Here is a 24,874-nt window from a genome sequence, read left to right as displayed (position 1 = left end):
CAAATTATCACTTGGGACATATCAGTAAGTTTTTTACTTGGGACACATCAGTAAGTTTTTCTTGTGCCAAGAGGCACCCGACTTCCACATATAAATACATTGTAACAGCATGTAAATTGTTGTCTATGATATCCTTGTAATATCGCCCTCATATAAGGGCATTATTGTCATGTAACAATATATTTTGTATATATAAAGCAACCAGAGATGCGTTTTCAGAATCATTTTAGATTTAAACTCTCTTCACATTGCAGAATCATTTTCTTTCTCATTATTTTCTTCGAAATGGACTTCCAAATGGATTTGGGGTGTATTTAACAGTCTCTGGAGCACAAAAGCATCTTAGTCACTGGTTCTACTGGCTTTCTAGCAAAGAGTATTAGCTCCCGCCCCCGCCCCCGCCCCCGCCCCCGCCCCTTTTTATCTCCTTTTTCCTCTAGCTCTTTTGTATTGTCTGGTAAATTTGTTTTTAATGATAGTTTTTCTTTCAAATGAATGTAGTTTTTGTGGAGAAACTACTTAGAGTTCAACCTCATATGAAGAGGCTTTTTCTTCTTATAAGGGCTACAAATGATGAAACTGCTAGGCAGCGCCTGCAAAATGATGTATGCCATTACACTTCATTCTTTCTTGTAATATCATTTTTTAACTGCTCTATCACTCAAGCCTCTTTAAGGAGGAGGTATCATATCTGTGAAACAACCAGTTATTCCAAAAGCTTAAGCTTTTGGAGACGGTGTTATTTAATCTTTTATACTTAACACTCCTTTCACGTGTGTGGCCCCTCTTTCTAGGGTTGGCCTACAGATGGCACATGTGGCTCATCTTTTGGGTTTGGCCATTGCATGTGGATTTTTGGTATCAGGGAGGTTTGAACTTAGGACCTTTGGCTCTGATACCATGTGAAAACTACCAGTAACTCCAAAAGCTTAAGCTGATGGTGATGGCGTTATCTAATCTTTTATACTTTAACTGACTTACCCATTAAAAAACTTAAAACTTAGTTTTGTCTTTCTAAAACATCGAACCAAGATGTTATGTATCATATCTTAACTTTGTTTTATTGTCAGGTTATGGAGAAGGAGGTATTTAGGATCTTGAGAGAGAAACATGGTAAGGATTTTTATTCATTTATATGGGACAAGGTCACTCCTGTTGCAGGGGATATCGCTTGTGAGAACTTGGGAATAGAGGAGAAAAGTATGAAGGAAGAGATGTGGAGAGAAATCAATGTCATTGTAAATGTAGCAGCTACTACAAACTTTGATGAGAGGTGATGTTGTAATGCAAATACTGTCATGTAGTATACGAAAATGAAACAGGTTTTTAAAATCTCAGACTTGGACGAGAACTCAATTTAAGTTAAAAAGGAATTGACATAAGCAAGTCCATAATTGGCGAGGTCAATATTTTATCGATTCGGGCAAGTTAAAGGAGTTTTGACTTTGTGATGACAAAACTCAGGCTTGAATGAGAACTTGGCCAAGACAAAACCGAGTTGAGTTGTGCGAGTCCATATTTGACTCAGTGCAGTTTTTAAACAGTGAACGAAACCTTTTTTTATTTTTCTTTTGAAATCTCAAATTATTAATTTTTTTAATAATTGTCTATAGATATGATGTATCTTTGATTACTAATACCATGGGAGCTAAGCATGTTTTGGAGTTTGCAAAGAAATGTGTGAAACTAGAGATACTTCTCCATGTGTCAACTGGTGAGTCTATACAGTGAGTTACCAAAGGATAGATGATTATCATTATTTTTATCTCGGCTATAAACTTATTCTTGAAGTTTGATTTTCTACTGCTCCTCTTCTCCTACTCCTCTTCCTCTTCTCTATCTTTTCTTCTTCCTCCTCCTGTTTTCTCCTCCATTTATTATTTGATCTATGTGTTTGTAATTAAGAATTGATTTCTTCTTATTGTTTGATAATTTAGCCCTCTAATGAATCAAATTTCATCTTGTGTTTTAGCATATGTTTCTGGGGAAAAGGCCGGACTTATATTAGAGAAACCATTTCACATGGGTGAAACACTAAATGGAATCATGCGTTTAGACATTGAAGCAGAGATGAAATTGGCAAATGAAAGATTAAGGGAACTTCGTGATAATGGAGCTAGTAGAAAAGCAGAGACTATTGCCATGAAAGAACTCGGAATCCAAAGGTTTGAAACACTCAACTTGGATCCACCACAGAATGCAAATTTTGAGATCAATGTTTTTAAACTCAGAATGGCCCAGAAATAGGCATGGTAACTAGAATACTAAGTTGAGTATAGGTGACCAAGAGAATAGATTTTTTTTCTTTCCACTTCAAAATTTCTATGGGATGGTTATAGCTGAATTCACAAATTGGCCTGTTCTTGGAAGGCGCAACACCCTTGATATATTCGCTCCCCTTGTTTTACTTGGGAGATATAATGGACTTACAGAAATAATCAGTGCTTATATATGGACTTACAGATAAACACAATAAAAGATAAGGATAATCACAATAATGGTTATCCATAGGGAGATATACATCCACTCCTTTCATCTTCCAGCTTAAGAGACAAGTGGACAAGTGTCATCACTACATATGGAGACAAGTACCTCCACTCACACCTTTTTTCTCAGCCAAACCCACTCCTTTCATCTTCCAGCTTAAGAGACAAGTGAACAAGTGTCATCACTACATATGGAGACAAGTACCTCCACTCACACCTTTTTTCTCAGCCAAACCCACTCCTTTCATCTTCCAGCTTAAGAGAGAAGTCAAGTGAACAAGTGTCATCACTACATATGGAGACAAGTATCTCCACTCACACCTTTTTCTCAGCCAAACCCAATAGACATCGGTCACCATCTCTCCTTCGGTTAAAGCATTCATATGAAGGCTTTAAATGGTTTATCGGTGCTAGCATTCAGCAGATACATTCTCCATTCTATCTGTCAAGGGCTCAGCCCCCTAAGCTTATCCTCAGGGTATGGTACGACTTTTCAACACTAGTGGTTTCTTTGAAAAGCTTTGCTTCAACATATTTCAAAAAAATTTTACTACTAGGTTCAACATTTCCATTTATTAAACCAAACTCGCAAGACCTATTAAGCATATGAAGGTGATGGTTTTTCTTTCATATATTCTAGTACATTCAAAATGAATAAACCATTGATATTATAGCCTTTTCCTATAAATGCATTATTTTTTCTTAAAATAGCCTTGTTCGCTTCAAAAGTGAGTTTCAATTCATTCTTGTTGAGAAAAACCCTGAAACCAAGTTCCATGTATGTCCAGCACATGCAACACCTCTTGAAGAGCAAGTATTTTTTCAAAAGTTAACATCAGTAGAGCCTTGCATTTTCCAATGAATTTTGATGTCTGTGAGTTGCCCATGTAGACTTCATCTCCTCCTTCAACTGTTAAATAGTTGCAGAAAGAGTTTCTATCTAGCTCCACAAATGTTCTTAGAAGCACCTGTGTCTAGCGCCCCCTCATTTAGATTTTACACCAAGTTCACTGATGTCACGAGAATTGCAATCATATCAGCTTCAATTAAATTAACTTTAGCATTGTTCGAACCAAACTTCTTTCGGTGTTGACAATCCTTCCTATAGAATTCTGGTTTTCAGCATTCAAAACAGTTCCATTTCTTTTTTGGTGTAGTTTTCTTGAACTTGTTTTCTCTTTTCATTTTCATATTATTAAACCTCTCATTCTTTGTTTTTACTATATTTGCCTTCGAGATAAACTCTTTGGCTTTTTCTTCTTTTTCTTTGACTATGTTCTTTTCCTCTATCTAATTAATCCGAACTACTACTTGATCTATGGTTCATTCCTTAGTTTTGCTTCATTCCAATTTTGAAGTCTTTCCAAGATAATGTCAATTTCTATATAAGAGAACCAGACATGAATGCATCAGGTAATTTCATACCTTCCTTAGCCAATTCTCTAACTAAGAATTGATACTCATCAATTTTTCTAAACACATTTTTAGTATCTTTCATGACAAAATCCAAAAATTTTCCTATAAAATATTTCTTATTTCTAACATTTTTAAGTGCACATTTTCTATGTAGTGCATGCTAAACATTCAAAGAATGTGTATCATAATAGTATACATTGTATAATTCATTTAACAATCCATTCAAGTTATGATAACTGCAAACATAATCAGCTTGATTCCATCCATTAAATCACATTGTGTTTTCAACTGGTGATGGTTGGGTAAGTGCAACAGCCACCCCAATTTGCTGTAATGAAAATAGAATATGTTGTTTCCACCACTTGTAAATTGAACCATTGAACTGTTCGATTTTTGAAACATCAAGAACATTGGTTACACTGATGTTTGTAACAGTGGTGGAAATAGAGGAGGACTTGGGGGCCTCAGTAGCCATAATATCAAAATATGATTCTTGATATATATTGTTGGAACAATAGATGTATGATGGATGCTCAATAATATATATGGCGAAACCGAGTTTGAAGATTGTTGAAAAAACAAATTACTAATGAAAGTGGAGAGGCAGATGCACTAATCGATTTTGACGACATAACCCTTGCTTGAAAAAAAAAATTATTTGTTGAATGAAGAAGAAAGCTGAGTCTTTCCACTTGATCACTCTCCTTAAGTATCGTATCCGCCCCCTATTGTACAATCCAGGATCCTTGGACCAACCTCCAAGACAAAACTTCTCTTAGGCTCCAATAGACATGAACTAGCTTATTGATCTTCATAGAATCACTTAAGAACTGCTCAAACATAGAATGGATATGGAGGAACATAGTGCGGAAAAACCTTAAGGAGAAAATCATTTTTTTGTCTATGTCTATATTGTTTTTTATGTATCTGTATTCTGGGTGCTGGTGTTCTTCCTTCTTTATAGAGAATACCACCCCCAATGCGAAAGGAAGGTATGCCTCTTCAGAGAAGACGGACCACAACATTTAGAAAACGGTAATAAACACGTTAGATATAAATGGATGCTTAAATGGAGTCTGTTCAGAAATAAAAACTATTTGAAACTTAATTGTAGATTTTGAACGATAAACAAGTCATTTAGGATGTTAAATAAAAGATTTTTTTATTGATGACCAAGACCTAGACCTCGAACCATGGCCACGACCGAGCGCGGCGAGTGTGTGTGTTTATTTTAGTTCATGTAAAACTTGGCTCACCCAAACAATTTTAATGCTCCTTGAAAGGCCCAAGCCTTTTCCTTGCACCACCTCTTATAAGGAGGAAAATGTTTCTTCCACTTTTCAATATGGGATTAAATGCCTTCCATTGGCTTTCAAACACACCCTCACAACAAGCATGGTCTTGGGTTTGAGTTTCAAGGCAGGCACGCTTCGCTACCATGAATTTATTTCATGATAAATTAGCTTCTCCATGTGGTGAGGAGGCTGGGCGAGGGATTTTTTTTCCCGGAATACAGGGGAGAGTCGGTGAGGAGAGGATAAGAAAAGCCTGAAAAATCACGAAACAAAAAAACTCTACTCCAAATGTGATGGACTTTTGCTAACTTTTTAGCCACTGCTCACCCTTGACTCATTCCTGCCCTCTCAAATTCCTCCTTCTCCCACCAATTACACGACATGGAGACACTGATTTATCATGAAAAAATCCTGGCTTAAAAGACAAGAACCCATGGATTTGCAGATTACATACACTACTATCGTCGATAATTTCATATTCTTCAAATTAGTTACTTGATTTATGACCTAGTTTGTTGACATACAAAAAAAAAACATTTATTGACATGGGGTATCCACACCCCAATTTTTAGGGCGGGATTATTCCCTACAGATGCGCACAACCACCTGTTAACCACGCGCATCGGGTAAGCCCGGGGGATTTGAACTTGCGTCAATGGGGACCATACCTATGACTCTAAGCAAAAGAGCCACACCCGTACGGGTTACATACCCCAAATTTACCTAACAAGAAATTTTAAAACATGTTAATGCTCCTGTAATCTCTCTCTCTCTCTCTCTCTCTCTCACACACACACACACACACACACACACACACACTAACTGTAAATAATTTTCTTTGGGATCTTCTTCATAACCTTCATGTCTTGGATATCCTTCACTTCAAACTGCAATTTGATTCATTCAATGACATTCAGCACTGGAAAGAGGTTTTAGAGAAATCAAGAAAATTTTGGTATTTATGCATAATACCCTTTCTAATCCTACTTTATGTACTTTGGGTAACTGTAGAACCCTCGATGTCTTTATAGTGAATTATGGTAAGGGGAAGTTGAGATGCGTGCCGATAGATAGAAGGATGATTCTCGATGTGGTAAGCTTGCTCCCTATGGTTCCTTTCATAGTTATGAATGTATAATACATGTACGTATTAAGTATAGTGTGTGGCATCCTTCCTGAAGTTGCATATAAAAAAAAAAGGGAAACTGTTGAAAAAATGTCCATTTAACAAGTCAATGTGGATGATTTTTACCGTTTTTTGCCCTCGCCACATATCTGTATTATTTGCAAACTCAGTGGCATTAACATGTCACTGGTAATTTTGAATCTTGATTTGCTAGCCACCTTCTCCAAACACTACGTCTCGCCCATCCTTTGCAATTGTATGTATTCAGAGATTTATCTTATTAGATTGATGAAAAACTACACCGAAGTACTATTTCTTGAAAGGTTGCTAGCAATAATAAGTGAAGAAAGAAGCTAGCAATAATAATGACAATTACGAAAAAACGGGCGAGTATAAATTTGTCTTATTAAATGGGCGGGTATAAATTTGCCCACTTACCTGTCCATTTTCCCCCTCTTTCACCTCCACAGTACGAAGGGTTGGGATGATTCTATGGAGCTGATTTTTTTGGGCACTCAAATGACCGGCTCGGATCACCCCAAAAATGTGGGCCCACCAGCTAATATGAGGAGCCGCTCACAATCACTTTCCCCTATATATATATATATAGACGCTAGCACTACCTTATATGAGGTGGCAAAACATAGGGGGGCCACTTTGTTTGGATGATCCAAAGCATTCATTTGATAGGCCCTCACATAGATAGGGTGCCCACAAAAAATCAGGTCCATAGGATCATCCTAACCCTTCCATTTGTGGAGGTTTAGATATATGGAGGTTTATACCCATCCATTTTAAGCTCCACTAATGAAGGGTTAGGATGACCCTATGGACCTGATTTTTTGTGGGCACCCTATCTATGTGAGGGCTTATCAAATGAATGCTTTGGATCATCCAAACAAAGTGGGCCCCCTATGTTTTGTTAGCGCCACCTCATATAAGGTAGCGTTAGTGCCACCTCAGGAACCTCTCTCTCTCTCTCTCTCTATATATATATATATATATATATATATATATATATAGAGAGAGAGAGAGAGAGAGAGAGAGAGAGAGAGAAAAGTGTAGCTACACATACGTGTAGCTAACTTAGCTACACCAACGGCTTAAAATATAGTGGGCCCCACATTGTTTGGGTGATGCAAACCATTCATTTGATGGGCCCTCATATAGATAGGGTGTGCCGAAAAAATCAGCTCTGTAGGATCATCCCAACCCTACGATTTGTGGAGGGAAAAATGGACGCGTAAAAACCTTCACAAATCTGTCCATTTTTGCCTCCATAGTTTGAAGGGTGGGGATGATCCTATGGAGCTGATTTTTTGGGCACACCCTATCAATGTGAGGGTCTATCAAATGAATGGTTTGGATCACCCAAACAATGTGGGCCCACTGTATTTTAAGCCGTTGGTGTAGCTAAGTTAGCTACACATATGTGTAGCTTCACTTAACTCATATATATATACACACACACACACACATATGTTAATATGTATATATTTACACACACACATATATAGAGGAAAGTGTTTCTGCGCACAAGTGGCTTAAGAAGCCACCGGTTGGTCGCGTTTTGTGGACCCTGCAGAGTTGGAGCCGCCATACCAACCAACTGGTGGCTTTTTAAGCCGTTCCCTGCGCACGTGTACAGAAACACTTTTCTCATATATATATATATATATATATATATATATATATAGAGAGAGAGAGAGAGAGAGAGAGAGAGAGGAAACTGTTGGTGCGCTTAAGCGCCCAATCACATGGGTCCCACATTTTTGTGGTGATCCAAACCATTCATTTGCAAGGCCCTATCATAGATAGGGTGTGTACCAAAAATCAGCTCCATAGGATCATCCTAACCCCTCCATTTGTGGAGGACAAAAATGGGCAGATTTGTGGACAAACAATGTCTGTCCATTTTGACCTCCACAAATGGATGGGTTAGGATGATCCTATGGAGCTGATTTTTGGTACACACCCCATCTATGTAAGGGCCTTTCAAATGAATGCTTTGGATCATCCTAATAAAGTGGGCCCCCATGTGATTGGGCGCTTAAGCGCTCCAACAGTTTCCTCATATATATATATATATATATATATATAGAGAGAGAGAGAGAGAGAGAGAGAGAGAGAACGGTTTCTACACACTACCTTAAAATACAATGGAGGGCATATTGTTTGGGTGATCCAAACCATTCATTTGATTGGCCCTCACATAGATAGGGTGTACATAAAAAATCAGCTCCATAGGATAATCCCAACCCTACGATTTGTGGAGGTAAAAGGACGTGAATAAACCTTCACAAATCTGTCCATTTTTTGCCTCCACGGTTCGAAGGGTTAGGATGATCCTATGGAGTTTATTTTTTGTAGACACCCTATCTATGTGAGAGCCAATCAAATGAATGGTTTGGATCACCCAAACAATGTGGTCCTCCACTGTATTTTAAGGTAGTGTGTAAGAAACCGTTCATTTGAGATATATATATATATATATATGATTTAAGTGAAGCTGCACATACGTATAGCTAACTTAGCTACACCGACGGCTTAAAATACAGTGGGCCCACATTGTTTGGGTGATCTAAACCATCCATTTTATAGGCCCTCACATTGATAGGGTGTGCCCAAAAAATCATATATAGAGAAAAGTGTAGCTACACACTCGTGTAGCTAACTTAGCTACATCGACGGCATAAAATACCGTGGGCCCCACATTGTTTCGGTGATGCAAACCATTCATTTGATGGGCCCTCACATAGATAGGGTGTGCCCAAAAAATTAACTCGATAGGATCATCCCAACCCTACGATTTGTTGAGGCAAAAATGAACATGTAAAAACCTTCACAAATCTGTCCATTTTTGCCTCTACAGTTTGAAGGGTTGGGATCATCCAATGGAACTGAGTTTTTGGGCACACCCTATCAATGTGAGGGCCTAGCAAATGAATGGTTTGGATCACCCAAATAATGTGGGCCTACTGTATTTTAAGCCGTCGGTGTAGCTAAGTTAGTTACACGTATGTTTAGCTTCACTTAACTCATATATATATATATATATATATATATATATATATATATATATATGAGGAAAGTGAAGCTACACCGCCGGCTTAAAATACAATGGGCCCACATTGTTTTGGTGATCCAAAGAATTCATTTGATTGGCCCTCACATAGATAGGTTCTCCACCAAAAATCAGCTCCATAGGATCATCCCAACCCTTCAAACTGTGGAGGCAAAAATGGACAAATTTGTGAAGGTTTTTACACGTTCATTTTTGCCTCCACAAATCGTAGGGTTGGGATGATCCTATGGAGCTGATTTTTGGTGGACACCCTATCTATGTGAGGGCCAATCAAATGAATTCTTTGGATCACCAAAACAATGTGGGCCCATTGTATTTTAAGCCGGCGGTGTAGCTTCACTTTCCTCATATATATATATATATATATATATATATGGTTAATTAGTGTAGAGTCACGTATGTGTAGCAAATCCCATATATATATATATATATGGGATTTGCTAAGCAATTTGGCATAAGGCCATTCCGCGGCTCTCTTTTTCAAGAGAGAACAACCACCTCAGATGAATTAAATGAATAAGACAAAATCTGTTGCTAGTTAGTTGTTCTCTCGTGACAAAATCTGCTGAATGGCTTTCTGTGAAATTGCCTAGAAAATCCCAAATGTGTGTGTTTATGGTTAATTAGTGAATGTCTCTTAAAACTGGATCAAGCTTATGGATTTTGACATGAGGCTTGTAAGCTTATACAGATCCCAGGAGACATGGTCGTAAATGCTATGATGGTGAGCATGGTGGCTCATTCAAATCAACCCTCCCTATTCATCTACCAAATTGGTTCATCTGTGCGAAATCCTTTCTGTATCTCCATGCTTATAGATAGTGCGTACCACTACTTTTCTAAGAACCCATGCATCACAGACGATGGAAAGCCCATTAGGGTTTCAACGTTAACAATCTTCAACACCATGGCTAGCTTTCGCAGATACATGACTCTACGTTACAAGATACCCCTCAAGGTTGGTTTTTTTGGTGTAGTAAAGATACTTTTAAAAACCTACGGCTACTGATATTTGCCCTACCATGTCTTGATAATGACACAAACTCGCCTTGTATTTTCCTATTTAATTGGTTGCTAAGAGTTTTTATTATCTAATTAATCAGTTGTCAAAAGCTATTACAATTCTAGAAAAGCTCTTAGCAGCCAATTGAAAAGGAGAAGACATGGCAAGTTAGTGTCATTATCATGACATGGTGGTCCAAATATCAGTAGCCATCCCGAATCTATAAATATATACTAATGGTCATTAACAACTATTTTCTTGTGGATTCTTATCTTTTTAGGGCTTGGGATTAGCAAATGTCGTATTTTTCCAGCATTTCAATCGTTTATACCGAGATTCAAGTCGAAAGTACAACTTCATCATGCGTTTGATGGGTCTATATGAACGTTTCTTTTTTTTCAAAGGAAGGTATGTGTACTCCCTCTTGCGTATGGAAATTATAAGATGTTAGTACAAGCTGACCCATAAAAAAAAATGTTAGTAAAAGCTGCATGTGTTAGAGGATTTCCGAACTCTGGGGTTCTAAGGAATAGAACAATTTAGTTTTTTTCTAAAAAAAGGATAAGATTAATTTTTGTGTTCTATGTGGGCATTTTAACTAACTTCGTGGAGGGAAATAGAGTCACTTATGCGCTCCTCTGAATGCTTTTTCACAAGAATACACTCCCACTGCCAAGTTACCAAACTCAAAAGTATATGTTTTCACTGTAAAAGTAAAGGAAAATTTAAAAAAGCTACTGATATTTACACCACCATGTTTTGATAATGAGACTAAACACTCCTTTTATTCTTTAACCAGTTGTCAAAGGCAATTACAATTACAAAAAACCTCTCACCTGCCAATTTAAAAAGAAAAGACAAGGTGAGTTAGTCTCATTATCAAAATTAGTGCAAATATCAGTAGCCTTTAAAACTCAAATTTTAGGGTAATAGTTTTTTTTTAAAATAGGGAAAATAAATGAGGCATAATGTTGAGAGGGATTTGCTAGGGACCATCACAGAAGGCATTTCGTGGACAGGCTGTTGCATGAGATTGCAGCCACATAGGCTCACTTTTTGTCCTTTTCATTTAATTGCTATTAACTATATAATTTCTATGACTATTACAACCGTTATTTTCAAGTAATCATGATTAAATTCAAAGGCATTTGAATATAAGATTACATGTAAATTATTTTAAAGATAACCAAAGAAACCCGTAGTATTCTTCTAAGTTAGATATATATAATCTAAAATGATTGGATCACATGCTCTCAAAATTGTTTAGTGTTTAACGATCCCAAGTATGTTGCGCAGATTCGACGACTTCAACTCAGAGAAGTTTAGGGCAGCGATGAAAGATGATGGCATGGTAGATGGGATGTTTTGTTTCGACCCCAAGTGCATCGATTGGGAAGAATATCTCATGAAAATTCACATCCCAGGTGTTGTAAAATATCTACTCGAATGAAAATTAGTAAAATAGTTGTGAGGTCATGCATTGATCGAACTCTCCTCAGCTTATGATTATGCCATTCTACTAAATGTGTAATAAGGTAAAACATGTACTCATATGTTTTCACTAGTTGTAGTCCCGTGATGCACGCACGGGGCGAAAGAATAAGAACACGATTGCCAAATTTGATTGCCCTAAGCGTAATTTGGTTCTAAGTTATCAGCTGTTTAAAAGGAGAATAATGCGAATTGAGAATAATGCGCATACGAATAAATAAGAGAAACATATGAGAAATGAAGGCCATAAGGAATAAAATGCCATCTAAAGAAATGAAATGATGCATTCACACACTCATATTGGTTCTAAACCATTTAACATTTCTCATAAAGGAAAACAACTGATTGGTGATTTTTAACCTGAAAAACCAAATTCGTATACCATTTTTAATATTGTTTTGATGACAACAACTGTAACCACAGTGTTTTATGGGATCATTTCATAAATAAAAAAGTTCAAACAATAACAATTGATGCCATAAAGCAGTCAATAAATTGAAAGCTAAAAAAGTTTAAAATTACTTGCGGGAACAGTATCACCAAGCCTATAAAATTGAATCTCCTTCATTGATATCAATCTTTCTCCTATGCTTGTCTGCCCGTGCCTTATACTTTTGGGTGTTCTTTTCAATATTAGATCAAACTCTTTCATGAATTTTTTTAATCTCCTTTGCTCTTGCCTCTGCATCGCCGCTCAACTTAGTAGTAATAGGAAGAGGAACTAAATCAAGAGGACCTTGAGGATTACACCCATACACTACTTCAAAAGGACTAGCACCGGTGGTGTGGCTAGTGGAGCGATTATATGCAAATTCGGCTTGTGCAAGAGCAAGATCCCATTGCTTCTTATTTCCTCCTACATAACTCCGAATGAGGTTGCCAAGAATTCGATTGATCACCTCCGTTTGACCATCGGTTTGAGGATGGTGAGAAGAACTAAATTGGAGTTTAATCCCCATCTTCGCCCATAATGTTCTCCAAAAATGACAAACAAATTTTGGATCCCTATCCGATGTAAAAGTTTTTCAAATACCATGCAACTTAACAATTTCTCAGAAGCAGAGATCGGCCACTTTGGATGCATCATAAGTCTTTTCACATGCCACAAAATGTGTCATCTAGGAGAAACGATCAACAACCACCATGACCGAATCTTTCTTCCTTTGCGTTCAGGGAAGGCCCAAAACGAAGTCTAAACTCACATCTTCCCAAGGAGCTTGAAGAATGGGAAGGGGAGTATAGAGACCCACTTTGATACCGTTAGAATCGACGATCGCAATCCTTAGGGTTGTGGAAAAAACACAAGAAGTAGAACTCTTGCTAAATGCTTAGAAAGGCTTTCTTTTTTTAACCAAAAACTATTATCCCCTCTTTGCTCATTCTCATTGATATATTTGGAGATACAAGAAGTAAATGAGATACATGGAAAATGACTTACCAATAACTTCTTTACCTATTCTCAATACCCTATAATAACTTCTAGGACAATTTTCATGACAATACTATTTCCTAAGTAGTCAAAGTACAAACCCAATAAGTCTTAACAAAGTCCCTATAAATAATTAAAGAAAGACTTAACTAATACATACTAAAAACTAGACATAGTAATTGCTTATCTAAATTCCCATGCAAAACCCAAGACCAAGTCAAACCACATGGATTTGCCACATGGATGACAAATGGCATTATCCTACAGTGCCACTTGGATATGCCACTGCATCATTCTCCCCCGGTTGAACGTCGACTCGTCTCTAAGTTGACCGAGTTATTTTCATGGTATGGGATAAGATCAGAAACATTGAAAGTAGCTGAAACACCGTAACTAACACATACTAAAAACTAGACATAGCTATAAATCATTAAAGAAAGACTTAACTAACACATAGTAAAAACTAGACACAGTAATTGCTTATCTAAATTCCCATGCAAAACCCAAGACCAATTCAAACCACATGGATGACAAATGGCATTATCCTACAGTGCCACTTGGATATGCCACTGCATCATTCTCCCCCGGTTGAACGTCAACTCGTCCCTGAGTTGACCGGGCCATTTTCATGATATGGAATAAGATAAAAAATATTGAGAGTAGTTGAAACGCCATAATCTTCGGGTGATTGAACTCGAAACGAACCATCTGCACGATCTTGAAGTTCGCAAAACTTCCCTTGTTCAAGAAGACTCGTCCTCGAGTTTTGATGTGTCGAAGAATCTTAAACTCTTGATGAACAAATCCTACTACATAATTCCAAAGGCGAAAAATAGAATATGTCTCCATCTCGAATATGCTTGAATTCATGAAAAAATGCTATAGCCTTCGATGTCAGATCGAATAAAATGGATCAATGTAATTGGATGAAAAAATCGATGAAATTCTTTTCCATTTACCCATCTCTTCAATATCCATCGGTTCACTTAATATGTTGTCCAATCCATTTCCTTTGGTGATGAATTCATTAAATTGTCGAGGAAGTTCCTTGTGCTCCTCATTAGCTTCAACATCAAGTAGAGTATAAGATATGCCATTACCCTTGGTCTCTTGATCAAATTTGTTCTCGTAAAGAAGATAGTTACTCTCCTTCACTTTCTTGAATCATGCAAGTTCAAAATTCATAGGCTTCATCTTGGTCTTAAGATTGACATTGCCGACCATCTCTTGTGCCACCACATTCTCACAACGCCCCTTATCAATGATAAGATTGCACAACTCTTCATTTGACATATATCCTTTATGAAAAACATTATGCGACAACCCGTGAGGATTTTCTTCTACTTTGGCCGTATTCATAGCATGCCGAATAACTAATGCCTCGCCACGATCGTTCCAAATGATCTCATCACCCTCCTCATCATTGTAGTCATCAAAATGTGGTTGTTCATCAAGAACATTCAATACAACAGAAGTAAGGCATTCAATAAAGATATCTGATCGTATTTTTCCTTCAAACTCGGAAACCTCCTTCTTAAAGTTGGTGAAGCGTTGACGTAAAGGGGGATGTCTCGAATAAGAACCGTCACTCTCTCCTTGGCGTTGGTGTGGCCGAGCGAAAGGGTTGACGTCCGACTCCGATCCATTGTTTTCCTCCTCATCTTGAGGCTCTTGAAGAGCTAACCTCTCGGTGAGGGTTTGGACTTGACGCATCAATTCCTTAACAACATGACGGACAACATAGACAATTAATGATAATAATCTAAAGAAACATCAATCCAAGATAATAGACAACATTATCAAAAGAAACATGCACAGATGGTTCAATTCTATAATAGAAAACTTAGGGTCGGACCGGGTCTGGCTGACCCGAGGTATTAACCCTAAACTCGACCCGACCCTGAGTCAGGGCCTAAAAAATGAACCCTGACCCGCCCTCAGGGTTGGAAAATCCAGCCTAGACCCTGTTCGGGCTCAGGGCGGGTCAGGGCTGACAGGGCCAAACTTGTACCCCTAGTAGGAGACCTTGGCAATTTGACAGGGATTCCACTCATAAGAGAAGAGAGAATGTCTTCGTTGTTCGCCAAAACAACAAGAGTTATGCACTTCAACCTATGGCGGATGAGAAGAACTCCAAAGCTTTTCAAGTGGAGGGGCAATCGTGTTTTGCGGTAAAGGAATCACTTGCCAAATCTGAGAAGAAAGAGATACGTGATGGCGTCAAAGAGAAGCAAAAGAAGCCTACTCCTCCTAAAGTTAAGTACAACACGGAAAAACCAAAGCATTGGCTTGTGAAAGTCTTTGAAGTTGGAGGTGCTATGGAGACATTACCAATGAACTCGAGGTCGAGTTCTCCTCAACTGGAGGAGAATGAAGTGGGCTTCAAGGCATTGAAAAGCTGTCGTTGCAAGGAGTTGAAAAGCTGCCCAAATTGCACGCCTCTTTCTAAAATTAAGAGAATAAAGAAGGAAACATATCTCTTTCCATGCTTAACCAATCCAAAGAGGAAAGCTCCTCGCGTCTTTTTTATTTCGGGATGGATTTGAGTCGTAGGTTAGAGAGTTATTAATAACAGTTAGATTAAATCAATTAGTCCTAGTGAGGGTTGAAGTTATTGTCTTCCTATAAAGGCCTACGTGCAAGGGTTGTTGCATGGTTTTCTTTGTTTTATTGATTTAAAAGAAAAGAAGAAGTTTCTTCTTGTTTGGCTCTATTTTTCACGGATTCGTAGAACGCCCTTCATGATTTCGAAGGTTTTACCTTATCGGTGTCTACTTCGTTCAACCCCAACTCGTTCTTCGCGCTTCCGGCTACGCCGAGAAAACAAGTATGTTTTTTTTTTAAATGGTGAATCTTAATTACATTGAAAAAGGCATGATGTAGGCGATCATGGAGACCAACAGTAACATTACAATGAAAGCAGACAAAGCACAACCAATGAAAAAACCTCACGAGAGGAGTGAATCGAAAATCTCTAGTTCCGTTCTAGCCACTCCTCAAGCAAGATGATCCGCTTCTTCATTTGACGACCTCCTTACGTGATGAAATTGGACCGAATGACCATCGACCCGATCCAAGATCTCATCAACGAGCTCTTAAAATCTCTTAGGGTGAGGATTTATGATTGACCTTCCAGTCAACTGATGACATTTAGGGAATCCCCTTCCACAATAAGATTGTCCATGTCTCTCTCTGACAACAACCTTATTCCCTTATTCCTTGAAGGATTACCCTCACTTCCATTTCATCGGAGACTGTAGTTCCTATAGGACCTGAAAAGGCCCACTTTGTGGTACTATTCTCATCTCAAAGAGTACCTCCAATACCTGACGGCCTGTGCTTCCCAAACTTAGCCATCAAAGTTTAATTTCAATCTCCCAGGGTCAGGTGTGGTCCATCTAGGTGCAACTATATCTTCTTTACTCATGCCAGTTTCTTTCTATCGTCTTTTTAGAACTAAGGTTGTATAAAGTGAAAAATTAGGGAGTACTTTAGCCGAAGAAATTACTAAGGTGATGACCCTAGAGAAAGAGATAGAGGCATTTTTAACCACATTCTTAAAAGTGTGAGCATTCCTCTTTTCCCATAACACCCATATGGAAGCCATCAAGGCCAGGTTCCATAAGGTTTTGCCGTTTCTTGGCCATGGCACAAAACTCCAACTATCCAGAAGGTTTGACATGTGACCTTGAAAGACCAAGAAATCCCACAAAGGATTAGTACAAAATCGTATTGACGTGTTCAAACATTATTAAATCCCAAAAATCGGGTCAAAATTTTAACATCCAAACGATGGGGTATTTTTTCAATTTTAAAAATTCATAAATTTTATCATGTCCAAACATTATCAAATCCCAAAAGTCAGGTAAAAAAATCCCATAATTTGATCTCTAAAATTTTTTCATTGCATCAGGCACTGGTCAACGCACTGGTCAACACAGCCATTTTTCATCGTTTCAGTTGATAGCAATTTTCTTTTAAGTAAATGTGGGCTCTTTTACATATTTGGTTCATTTAAATGTTTCTTAGATTTTTCTAACAATTTTAATTTTATTCATATTTTTAACTATTAAAAAAAATCCCTCCGTCGTAAGTAGGGGTGCAACTCGGTCGGGTTGAGTCGGGTCAGGTTTTTTCACGTTGATGCATTGTAGGAAAAAAAACAAAACTTCACACCAAAAATCTCTAAATTTATGTAATCAAGTGTATAAATTTAAGAAGGAAACTATGTTTCCACATCACAAACATGATCAACTCAATGAAAACAATTATATCAATATATTGAAAAATAATTTGCTATGTTATTCAAGAGATAATTAAAAATGTCATAGTACACCTACATAAGTCGGGTCGGGTTTCAGGTTTCGGTTTTTTTTTTCTTTAAACCCGACCCTACCCAAGATTGAGCCGGGTTTATAAACTAAAACCTGACCCTACCCAAGACCCATGATTTCTAAACCCAACCAATGCTATTTTCGGGTCGGGTCGATGCGGGTCGGGTAAAACTGTAAAACCCGACCCAAGTTGCACCCCTAGTCGTAAGGGAACGAAAAGTTTCGAAAGAAATCCGAACAAAATGACTGAAATGACCGCAATGTTCCGTTCCGGTCACCAAAACGAAACTGCGAACGAAATGAAATTTACAACTTAGGCTAGGGAGCATTGCAAAAGGTATTTCGCGGAGTGGCTGTTGCATGGGAGAGCAGCCACATATATATGCTCACTTTTCAACAAATTTTGTCTTATTCATTTAATTCATCTGATGTTGCCCGCTCTCCCATGCAACAATGCTCACTTTTCAACAAATTTTGTCTTATTCATTTAATTCATCTGACGTGGCCGCTCTCCCATGCAACAGCCACTCCGCGACGGTCCCTAGAAATCCCATGAGAAATTCTGGACGACCGTGAAAGTGTGCAGTCCAAAAATACAATGGGAAGCACATTGTTTGGGTGATCCAAACCATTCATTTGTTGGGCGCTGACATATACACTGTGCTCAAAATATATTCTCTACTGGATCGCTGATCACATCCCTCCATTGTTAACTTCAGTATCAAATATGTGTGTGTATATATATATATATATATATATATATATATATATATATATTACATTAAAAATATAGGGAGATAATATTTTCACTCCTCTGCATTACGCATGGGCTCCCTTATAACGTGAATTGACATGAAAAGTGGGCAACTCTTTCGATTTTTGACGTAAAGCCACGCTATAATTTGTTGGGCGCTGACATATATACTATGTGCTCAGAATATATTCTCCATTGGATCGATGATCCCATTCCTCCATTGTTAACGTCGCTATCAAATGTAAATATATATATATTTATATTACATTAAAAATATAGGGAGATGATATTTTCACTCCCCCTCATTACGCATGCGCCCCCTTATAACATGATTTGACATGAAAAGTGGGCAACTTTGACGCTTTTTAACGTAAAATCACGTTATAATTTGTTGGGCCCTGACATATATACTGTGTGCTCAGAATATATTATCCATTGGATCGATGATCCCATCCCTCCATTGTTAACGTCGGTATCAAATGTAAATATATATATATATATATATATGAGGATGATCTTATGGAGCTGATTTTTGGTACACCCCCTATCTATGATAAGGCCTTGCAAATGAATGGTTTGGATCACTCCCCAAAATGTGGGACCCATGTGATTGGGCAAGCTAACTCACCATAAGTTTGGTGAGCTTAAGCTCACCAACACTTTCCTCATATATATATATATATATATATATATATTACATTAAAAATATAGGGAGATGATATTTTCACTCCCCCTGCATTACGCATGCGCCCCCCTTATAACGTGATTTGCCCACTTTTCATGTCAAATCACGTTATAAGGAGGCGCATGCGTAATGCAGGGTGGTGAAAATATCACCACCCAAAATATATCATGATCCTAAAATTGGATTTAAGATTTTTTTTTTAATGTTTGCTTATAATTTTCTAAATAATTTAAATACAAAAGTCTTTCCATCTTTTTTCATTATTCTATGAATTTTTTCATTTCAATTAAATTAATAATCAATTTCTTTACTTTTTAATACTGGCACTGCACATACCTTTTTTATTATTTAATAAATTTCAAGGGGCTTGTTAGTCATCATGAACAACCCTCTTACATCATCTTTGGAAACCATAAAAAAAGAGAGTAAAATGAGTCATAAATACGCTAGCTGGGTGGGGCCTGGGGAAGAAAAGGGGCCGAATATAACACTTCCCTAAAAAAAATTCAATAGAATTTGTGGGGCCAATTGTGAGAGAAAGAGGAGAGGGACGAATTGAGATGGGGTGTTAGGGGAGCATAAGAAGTCCCTAAAAATAAAGAAAAATATAGGGCAGTGACTGACACCCTCCCCCCCAACTCCTCTCTCTCTCTCTCTCCAAGTGCATTGAAAGTTAACGATTTCTGTTGTCTGTGTGTGTGTGTGGTGGGTGCGTGGGTGGGGGGTGGGGGGGGGGAGGTTATTTCCCAAAATATATTGTTTAGATTATGAATTTTTCCCTAATTTCTCAGCTTACTCCCATGCCTTCCTTAATCTCCCAAATTCCTCCGCCCTATCCTTTCTTATCCTTACTCACAACTACATACATATGAAGATGTCATAATAAAAAAATTCATGATTGCCAAATATATGTTTATCCCGCTACCAAGATGAATGGATTTTTTTATCATTCAACTCCAAAATGTCTATCGGATGGCTATAGAAGTCTTTGAATCCACGGATTGGCATGTTCTTGAAAGGAAGTCACCCCAAATAGACCATATCTATTCCATTTATTTATCCATTTCTACTACTTTATATCTTTCAGGGCTCGATTCTTTGGATGGCCAAACACTTATGTTTTTACGAAGGCAATGGGGGAAATGCTTCTTGGACGACTGAGAGAAAATGTACCTCTAGTCATCATACGCCCAACCATCATAACAAGCACTTACAGGGAGCCTTTCCCTGGCTGGATTGAAGGCATTAGGTAACTTAATTAAGGGATTCATAGACAGATTATTGCTCATAATCTCTCTTATTTTTACAAAATGTAAATTATTTACTTATGTTCTTGTAACCTTCATGATTCCCTTGCGAATCATACATTATGTACTTTGTGTAACTCCAGAACCTTTGATATCTTTATCGTGCGTTTTGGTAAGGGGAAGTAGAGATGCTTGCCGTTCGATCATAGGCAGATTATCGATGTGGTAAGCTTGTTGCATATGTTTTCATTTATAGTTACAAATGTATAATATAGGTAAGTGTAGTTTGTGATTTCTTACCTAAGTTGCATGCGAAAAAAAAATTTGGAAAAAATAGAAAAAATTGTGAACGTAAATCTAGATCAAATCACAAAAGCAGTAACGAAAATAAAATAAAATAAAATATAAACACATAATGTGGCAACATTTACATGGTTTGACATTGTGCATACTTCCACTAGATCAAATCACAAAAGCAGTAATGAAAATAAAATAAAATAAAATATAAACACATAATGTGGCAACATTTACATGGTTTGACATTGTGCATACTTCCACTAAGAAGATGAAAGTAATTTTACTATCTTTGATGTTAAGGTTAGAAGCTTTTCTCTACTTCAGAACCTTGAAAGTGAAATTGTTCCATGTGACCCTTAATAGAATATAAATACTCATTACAATTATCAAAAGGGAAATGATATGCCCCCGCCCTCCCCCCGCGCGACGGATAAAATCCTCCCTAACGTTCTTCGCTAAGTTTTAAAGGCAAAGAAAAATGTTTAAGGGGGTGAATTTATCCTCAGGCAGTGAACCATTCTCAAGAAAACCCGGGGGGATATCATCTCCCTTATCAAATTTACCCTTAATAACATGATAAAGAGTAACGCAAATCACATGACCAAATACCAATAGAATATAAGACGTCTATCACAATAAGTTAATGGATAATGTTCATTTGCATCTTGTTAGAAAATATTAAAAGGAAATGTTGCTGCGAGACAACCAATTACTCCAAAAGCTTAAGCTGTTAGAGTTGGTGTTATTTACTCATTTATACTTTTGGGTTTGCCAAACATGTGGCACATGTGGCCCCTCTGTTGGGTTAGCCTTCAAGTATATTTTTAATATCAAGAAGTGTTGAGTTTAGAACCTAAGATTGCCGTGAGGCAATAGCTCGTATATCATGTGAAACAACCAATTACTCCAAAAGCTTAAACTGATAAGAGTTGGTGTTATTTAATCATTTATACTTCTAAAGTCACAAATAGTATAAGAAATAGATAAGATAGTCGTGCCATTCAAAAAATAAAAAAAATAGATGAGATATTTGTGTGCGCCCGCGCGCGTGTGTTTTGTGAATGAATGTAACAAAAAAAATGGATTAAGCTTATGGATTTTGACACTAGTCTTGCAATCTAATACAGATTCCAGGCGACATGGTGGTAAATGCTATGATGGTGAGCATGGTGGCTCATTTAAATCAACCCTCCATATTCATCTACCACATTGGTTCATCTGTGCAAAATCCCTTCTATATCTCCATGCTTGTAGATAGTTGCTACCACTACTTCTCTAAGTACCCATGCATCACTGGAGATGGAAAGCCCATCAAGGTTTCTATGTTAACAGTCTTCAGCACCATGGCTAGCTTTTACAGATACATGACTCTACGGTACATGCTACCACTCAAGGTTTGTTTTTCGTAAAATAAGGCATGTTTACCCATAAGTCCCTAATGTGTGTGTGTGTGTGTGTGTGTGTGTGTGTGTGTGTGTGTGTGTGTCTATATATATATATACACAGATTAGGCATAACAATCATGATTCAGTCAAAACAATTTAGGGAAAAATACAGATACACTCCCTCAACTATGGCCAAATTCCACTTCTAAACCCGTGGTATCGAAGGTGCCAAAGACACCCCCTCAACTTTCTGACATTTTTAAGTAGACCTCCTGACTTTTTACCCTATAGTTCAAAATTCATCAAAGACACCCCCTGGCAATTTCTTCATTCCCACCCACCCCGTCACGTAACAAGTTATATTGAAAACTAAAGAAGTGTCTTTGGTACCTTCAATACCACGGGGTTCAAAGTGGAATTACACCTTTGATACCACGGGGTTAGAAGTGGAAAATTTGGCCATAGTTGAGGGGGTGTATCTGTATTTTTCCCAAAAATTTAACTTCTCAAAAATTATTTTCAGTAAGTCCCTAAATGCTACTTATGTTAATATATTAAACGTTTTTTGGAAGAATTCCCTATGAATAACTCTAAGGGCACGTTTAGATAGCACATTTTAAAATCCTACGTTTCTTCAAATTGTAGGATTGAAGAAATCTTGATTTAAACCTCAATTTTAAAATATCGTGTTAGATAACATCCTATATTTTCCAAGGATTTTTATTATGCTCTTTGGATGCACCGTTGAAGTCAGACCGGTTTTGGTTTTTAATGTTTAATTTTTTAAATATTATCGGTTACTAAAATTAGTTGGACATTCTAATGACTACTAATGCATTTTAACTTTAGATCTATGTATAAACATAGAACAAAAATAAATAAAAATAAAAAAGCCCAACTGCAAAGGATATACCATTTAAGATAAGAAAAAATAGCAAACATATATATCTTGATATAAGGAGATCCTAGAACAGCTCTAGAACAAATAAAATATAATTGCTCTCCCTTCAAAAGATCTATCTATAAACACATCTTGGAAAATCATGTAAAAATATAGATCCTAAAAAAACTAAGGAGGGCATTTTAGCACAGGAATAGAGAGTAGATCTTGTTGGGAAAACCCACTTTAATTAAGAAGCAAATAAATATGTGGATTTAATAATCAAACAATCAAAAGAGCAATCACAAAAGAGAACACAAACATCTATGTGGAAAACCCTCCAACGAAGAGGGAAAAACCATGGGGCGAATCCGACGAAATATCCACTAATCAAATAAGTAATACAACGTCTCTTTCTCACGTTTTTCACCCAAAACTTAAGAAACTACAAGAAACAAGAGAATTAAAAGGGTTACCTCGTTGCGAACAACAAAACCCACTTTCTCACCAAAAATACCCACTTCGATCTTCAAGTCGAAGAAACCTAAATCCTCGCGAAGTCTCCGTGCAACGAGAGGATCCCACGGCGTGGTGAAAATCTCCAAGAAGAATCCCTATCCTTGGTTTTGATCCCACACAAAACCCTCTAGAAGAGCCACCAAGAAAAAACCCTTGCCTTTCTTCCTCTTCTTCTTCCTCTTCTTCTTCTTCTTCTTCTTCTTCTCTTCCCTCTTTTTCTCTCTATTTCTCTCGTCCCCTTTTTTCTCCTTTCTCACACACACCCATGATTTGGGTTTTCCTTTTATTCTTTCCATTTTTACGAAAAATGGCAACACACACGGCCCCTTTTTTTTCAATTGGAACTTGTTTCCTATTATAATAAGGAAACCCAATTCGTTTCCCTTCTTACGTGGGTGAGTGATGTGGGCCCACACATGGGCTGGACCCACCAACAACCTCCCCTTACAGGCCCATGAAGAGGAGATACCAACCTTGACTCTCACTTGGAGTCCATGCGAGCTATGTCTAGGCATAGCTCAAGCTTTCCTTCGGAAACAACCTTAGCCATCATATATGACAGGTTCCTATCAGTATGAATGTTCTTCAACTGCACCAACTGCATTTCGATCACATCACGGATCTATCGGTTCCTGAAAATCAATTCCACAACTGCCCAGTGTTCTTTGCCTTTATGAGATTGTGTCTCCTGAAACCTCTTTGGCTCCCCCTCACTAGTAACCAATATATAATATGAGGTAGGATATCTTGTTGATGGCCGATGCTCTCTAATAGATCTTCTAACCTGAGATTCCACTATCTCTGTCTGTGGGGGCATGATCTATCACAGTATCATGACCACCTACATCTGATCCATGATCACTACCATCTTCTTGTACTTCTCCTTCATATGTAACATACTTGAATGGAGAACGAATAGATGTAAGATCAATAATACCATCAACCACACTCTTATGTTTTTCAACCCTCTCAAAATCTGCAAAGGTCTGGTCCTCATGGAACACTACATCTCTGCTTCTAACTATCTTCTTCTTTTCAAGATCCCATATTCTGTAGTCAAATTCCCCATTTTCATAGCCCACAAATATTAACGAAGTAGCTTTATCATCAAGCTTCAACCTTTGCTCTTTGGGCACATGAGCAAAAGCTTTACACTCAAACACCCTCAAATGAGAGTAGGGAACATCTTTTCCTATCCACACTCTTTCTGGAATATCAAAATCCAAAGCAGCCAAGGGAGATCTGTTAATTAAGTAGCAAGTAGTGTGAAGTGCTTCACCCCAAAATGACTTTGGCAACTTAGCCATCTCATGCATTTGACTATCTCACTAATAATGCGGTTCATTTTCTCTGCCACCCCATTACCAAGAACTATCTTTTCATGTCTTATTCCATGTTTAGAATAATAACCTTTAAACTCGTTTGATATATACTCTCCCCCG

General features: G+C 37.6%; 1 protein-coding gene across 1 annotated transcript; it reads left to right on the top strand.

Annotated features, from left to right (window-relative positions):
• Positions 1 to 431: 431 nt before the first annotated feature.
• LOC143864017 (alcohol-forming fatty acyl-CoA reductase-like) lies at positions 432 to 11,900 on the top strand. Its single transcript, XM_077374836.1, has 8 exons — positions 432 to 605; positions 1,071 to 1,273; positions 1,614 to 1,714; positions 1,973 to 2,165; positions 6,209 to 6,290; positions 10,100 to 10,366; positions 10,692 to 10,819; positions 11,708 to 11,900. The coding sequence occupies exons 1-8, from the start codon at positions 492 to 494 to the stop codon at positions 11,859 to 11,861; spliced, it is 1,242 nt and encodes a 413-aa protein (XP_077230951.1). The 5' UTR covers positions 432 to 491; the 3' UTR covers positions 11,862 to 11,900.
• Positions 11,901 to 24,874: the final 12,974 nt, after the last annotated feature.

Source organism: Tasmannia lanceolata, unplaced genomic scaffold, assembly GCF_043159265.1.
Source record: "Tasmannia lanceolata isolate RefF3 unplaced genomic scaffold, GAP_Taslan_0.1 ptg000044l, whole genome shotgun sequence".
Classification (NCBI taxonomy): domain Eukaryota; kingdom Viridiplantae; phylum Streptophyta; class Magnoliopsida; order Canellales; family Winteraceae; genus Tasmannia; species Tasmannia lanceolata.
This window is presented reverse-complemented; position numbering and strand designations above follow the sequence as displayed.